Genomic DNA, 5,000 nt, shown 5'->3' with positions numbered 1-5,000 from the left:
CAGTGAACTGAATTTTCTTCATGCTGATTAATAATCTGTGTCATTTCCTCAACGTTTTATTGCATGGCCTATTATAAAAAAATTCACAAAAGAACAAGCAGTTTAACACAGCTGTCACACCTAATCCTATAGACATGGATTGAAATAGTGTATCAGGCACTTGGTGCAGAAGTTCCTCTAGTTATATTAAAAGGTATCGATTCGTTGAGTCTGGAATTCTGTAACCCAGATTTTCTTTGAGAAAGAAAGGATTCGGGAAGCGTTTCACTCAGCTGTGTATAAACACTTTGCCTGTCGCTGTATTACAAAAGCACTCACTTATAAAAACGTTTGCAATGATTATCAAGTTTATCACTTCCGTATTTCTTATAAGGTGTCGGATATTCATTGTGTCTAGTTTGAATATCCTTCTTTTCTTCATGTGGTAATTTCCATTAAAATCCTTTGGAAAATATAAAACAATTCGTTTAATTGTTCGCACACGTTATACAGTAGCATACGTGAGTCCACAACATTTCAGGAAATGCAAAGCTTCCATTTGTATATTTAAATGAACGCACACACATGTACTCAGTCATGCAACCATGGATACTTATTTAAAAAAAATACTCGACAAATTCGAAATGAAGCAGCCCTTTCATAAGGAAAATACACGTACCCACCCACGTACAAATATGATACGTGCCTATCATGTACGTATAAATACTCCTTACATATCCTTGTGTACGGAAATATATATATTATGTATAAATATACACACACGAAAATTGACATCCACTCCTGTACATTTAGGAAAAAAAGCACCATGACAAATTCTCGACCCAAATTGATTTCCGAGTCTTCACAAGTCACTCGAAATCCAACCGGTTGGTGGTGTCATTCGTCAACGACTTCAGCCATCTGTCGTGTCCAATCTCTCGAGAATTCTCGCGAGAAGAAGAGTTTCCATCTGGGAAGAAAAAAAGTCTCCAGGATTAACTCACTGATCTCACAAGGAACAGAATCTTTCCATTTCAAATTCCCTTCAGGGAACTCCAGTGTTTAAATTCCAACTCGGGGGGAACTTCTCAGCAATGCTCATAGTCCGCGGGATGATCACATCAGCGAGCTAGGCTCCAGCAAATTAGGAATAGCCCGCCTGCCGCTAAGTGTGTCAAGGATACGTCGACTGGGGACGGTCTGCTGTTTTCCAGTACGCTGTGAAGGAGTAGCGCGCATGCGCACACCGAGAGGGACAGGGCCAATTTCTGCGTGTCTAATTGGCTCAGGAAAGTCGGCATTGCTATGCTTGGGCCTGTTTTTCTAAATCTGGAATCACACGTGAGGCAGAAGGAAGCGCCGTTCGTCTGCATGGCTGCAGGATGTTCACCTGAGATAAACAAAAGTAAAACGTTAGTCAAGTTATTCATACTATATAATAATATATATATATATATATATATATATATATATATATATATATATATATATATATATATATATATATATATATATAGTATATATATATATATATATATATATATATATATATATATAATATATATATATATATATCTAATAAAAGGATCCCATAAAAACACCAAAATATAGAGAGAGAAATACTATATTTCAGAGACTGCTGTCTCCCTCTTCAGGTAGATGTATGAGAAAAGTTACAGAATAGCTGGTATTTATACCAAGAGGTCCATCCACAGGTAAGCAATTTAGGTCACTCCCGCTGATAATCTTCCTTTAATCTTCTTAAGCGTTGGTTGAATGAAAACCTTGCCCATGATATCTGAGTCCCATGCTCCCTTTGAGATATTCATGACTAGCCTCTCTTTAATCAAAGGAGCATTATCAGCGGTAGTGACCTAAATTGGCTTACCTGTGATGGACCTCTTGGTATAAATACCAGCTATTCTGTAACTTTTCTCATACATCTACCTGAAGAGGAAGACAGCTGTCTCTGAAATATAGTATTTCACTCTTTATATTTTGGTGTATATATATATATATATATATATATACACACATATACATACATACATGCACACACACACAAACACACACACACATATAAATATATGTATATATAGTATATATATATATATATCATATATATATATATATATATATATATATATATATATATAACATAGAAAGATCTTATATCAGGAATGAAGCACATATTTTAAATAAAAATAATATATATATATCTAAGTATATATATACTTTAATATTATATAATATATATATATATCTTATATATATATTTCTTTGAAAAGTAATAAATACAATTATGTATTTATTATTTGAATAAGATTCTTCTTTCACTGCCTTCTCTTGTAAGGAAAATTAAACCAAAGAGTGTCAATATTTTTGGCTAAAATAATAATTACATAAATAATATGTCAATAGTGACAAGATTCTGAACTCTCATTAGCTAAGGTTAAATTAAAAATGATCTATATACATCTGGGATACGAAATACATTTGGAAAGGTTTCAAAACAGATTCTAAAGTGCCTAGGAGAGGGATTCTGCAGTAATCCAATAAAAAGAATAACACAAGCGTCTAATATTCACCAATTATCAGAATAATTTGGGGGAATTCAGCCTAAGCTCTGCAAATCCCAGAGAACCTCAGGCTAAAGAAGAGAAACAGTAGTAGACACAGAGAGACCTAAGGTGAGCTTACCACTGAGTACGTGTACTCGGACGGAGGCGGGCCTAGCATTCGATGGGTTACAGGTGTATGTACCTGAATTAGTGGGCTGAGCGTCCTCTAGAGTTAGAGTACTAATAGTGGTCTCATTCACGTTCTCGACGCTCACCTGTACTTTCTCCATTTCGTAATTGGCCACCTGAGGAAACAGAAATATTAATATTGGTGTCTGGGAGTGAGGCTCTTATTCCTCGTGATTTGATCGTTGTAAGGAATATAAGAGATAATATTCTCTGAAGGAGAAATTATTATTGTACTAATTTCTGTGCATCATATATCGAAGGATTTTATAATGACTTCATGAATTTCTATCCGTATCTCGTGCAATTAGCGGTTTAAGAGAAATGATGCAAAGGACTTGAGAATGAGCTTTTGAGTTATACAGTAACTGAATTTATGTCTGAAGGAAATAAACCGTTGAAGTTTAACTTCTGAACTTCAAAATATTACGAAATAGTTTTGGAAACTGCTAAGAATTGTTGATTAATGAAAATGTACAATGAAAAATACTTCACCATGAATAAACATTGAAAGATGTGTAATACCCACACATAACATGAAAAACACGAATTATTCCTTCATCAAAGTTTTATTTAAAACCAATTTCAAATACCCATTTACTCACTTTCTCTTCGTGATACCAGAGTAAGTATGCAGACGCAGATGGAGCGTTTGTCACTTTGCATGTGAGTCTGAGAGTAGATTCCCTGTTAATGTACAGTTCTTTGCCAGCCGTTATCACTGCTTTAGGCTCTGCAAGAAGGTAGGATTATTTTCTTTATATGTCTGATTCATTTAGGATGCATTTGATTTTCTATATCATTTTCTATAAAGGGTTCCAGAATAATCACTAAAAATGTAGGTAGCGTAACATGATGTATTGCCCAAACAATATAATTACAATATGTATTTATAATCATTATTGGTTTTAAGGAATCTAGAAACAATTAATTAAAATTATTTTATAATATGGTAAAACCATGTTCATTAAAACAAATGACAGAAAATGTTCTCTGACACTAAAAATACAATCAATATTTGCTTGTACTGATCAAGAAATTATTATATAACAGTTATATATTTATACATATAATCATATAAATAAAATAAATAATAATTAAAAAAGTAACATATAACATTTTTAAAGGAAGCAGCCTACATTAGCAGTACATATATTTCTCTCTCTCTCTCTCTCTCTCTCTCTCTCTCTCTCTCTCTCTCTCTCTCTCTCTCTCCTCTCTCAACATAACATTCTTGTACAATGATCAATACATATATTTCTCTCTCTCTCTCTCTCTCTCTCAATCTCTCTTCTCTCTCTCTCTCTCTCTCTCTCTCTCTCAACATAACATTATTGTACAATGATAAATTTAAAAATTATATCCTTAGATTAAAAAAAAGTATCATATACCGTTTTTAAAGGGAAAAATCCAAACATGCTAGGATTTACATACTCTCTCTCTCTCTCTCTCTCTCTCTCTCTCTCTCTCTCTCTCTCTCTCTCTCTCTCTCTCTCTCTACTCACCAAGAACTGTCAGAGATATAAGCTGACTAATTGTGGGCTTTGTGTTAATCTGGCATTCGTAAGTACCAGAGTCATTCACTGTCGGCGATCTGTTAGGGAAGAATTATGGCGAAATATATTAAGGAGGGACATTCCTCTAACCATTAGGAAACTAAGAGCTTCCTTGAGTCAGCTTACAATGGAAACTTTTCTGTAATTGATAAGTGTGCGCTGTGCTTGATGGCATTCTAAAATCAAAATGATTCCGGTCAAAAGTCTTGAATCTCTATCTCAGAAAAGTTTTGCATGCTCGTAGATTAATTTAATAGGTCAAAGAAACATTGATACGAACAAAAGTATGAGATCTAAGTGCATAACTGTGCCATTTTATCTTCCAATTTCCTGAAAAAATTGGTTCTAATCAGATATAATCTTACCAATTTTGTTCAGTAAAAGACCTTCAATTTTCCGGTTAAACTCTATCATAAGGATCCATGTCCTACTTAACTACACTTTATAACCGATTAACGGAATTTCAGTAATCTTTGTACCTGTAAAAACCTATTCTAAAGGAAAAACTGCAGTTAATGTCGCCAAAAAATAAGATTTTATGTCGTTAAAGGTAATATGTGGAAGCGTTTTACTCTGAGAAATAACCGCTCAGATGCAAATTTGTCAAATATAGTAGAAAGCTACCATATCTATATATATATATATATATATATATATATATATATATATATATATATATCATACTATATATATATATAATATATATATATATACATAA

General features: G+C 33.3%; 1 protein-coding gene across 1 annotated transcript in view; it reads right to left on the bottom strand.

Moving 5' to 3' along the window:
* The window catches only part of LOC135209738 (zwei Ig domain protein zig-8-like), a 57,055-nt gene that overhangs the window by 713 nt on the left and 51,342 nt on the right, over window positions 1–5,000 (bottom strand). Inside the window, exons 5-8 of the mRNA XM_064242514.1 lie at window positions 4,232–4,320; window positions 3,332–3,459; window positions 2,680–2,845; window positions 1–1,369 (exon numbers count right to left, since the gene is read on the bottom strand). The exon at window positions 1–1,369 is cut by the window's left edge and continues 713 nt beyond it. Of these exons, the coding sequence (XP_064098584.1) occupies window positions 1,101–1,369; window positions 2,680–2,845; window positions 3,332–3,459; window positions 4,232–4,320 (652 nt within the window). The 3' untranslated portion in view covers window positions 1–1,100. The remainder of the gene's footprint in view (window positions 1,370–2,679; window positions 2,846–3,331; window positions 3,460–4,231; window positions 4,321–5,000) is intronic.

The sequence above is a fragment of the Macrobrachium nipponense genome, chromosome 38 (genome assembly GCF_015104395.2).
Source record: "Macrobrachium nipponense isolate FS-2020 chromosome 38, ASM1510439v2, whole genome shotgun sequence".
NCBI classification, from domain to species: Eukaryota; Metazoa; Arthropoda; class Malacostraca; order Decapoda; family Palaemonidae; genus Macrobrachium; species Macrobrachium nipponense.
Note: the sequence above shows the minus strand (reverse complement) of the source record. Positions and strands in the feature narration are given on the sequence as shown.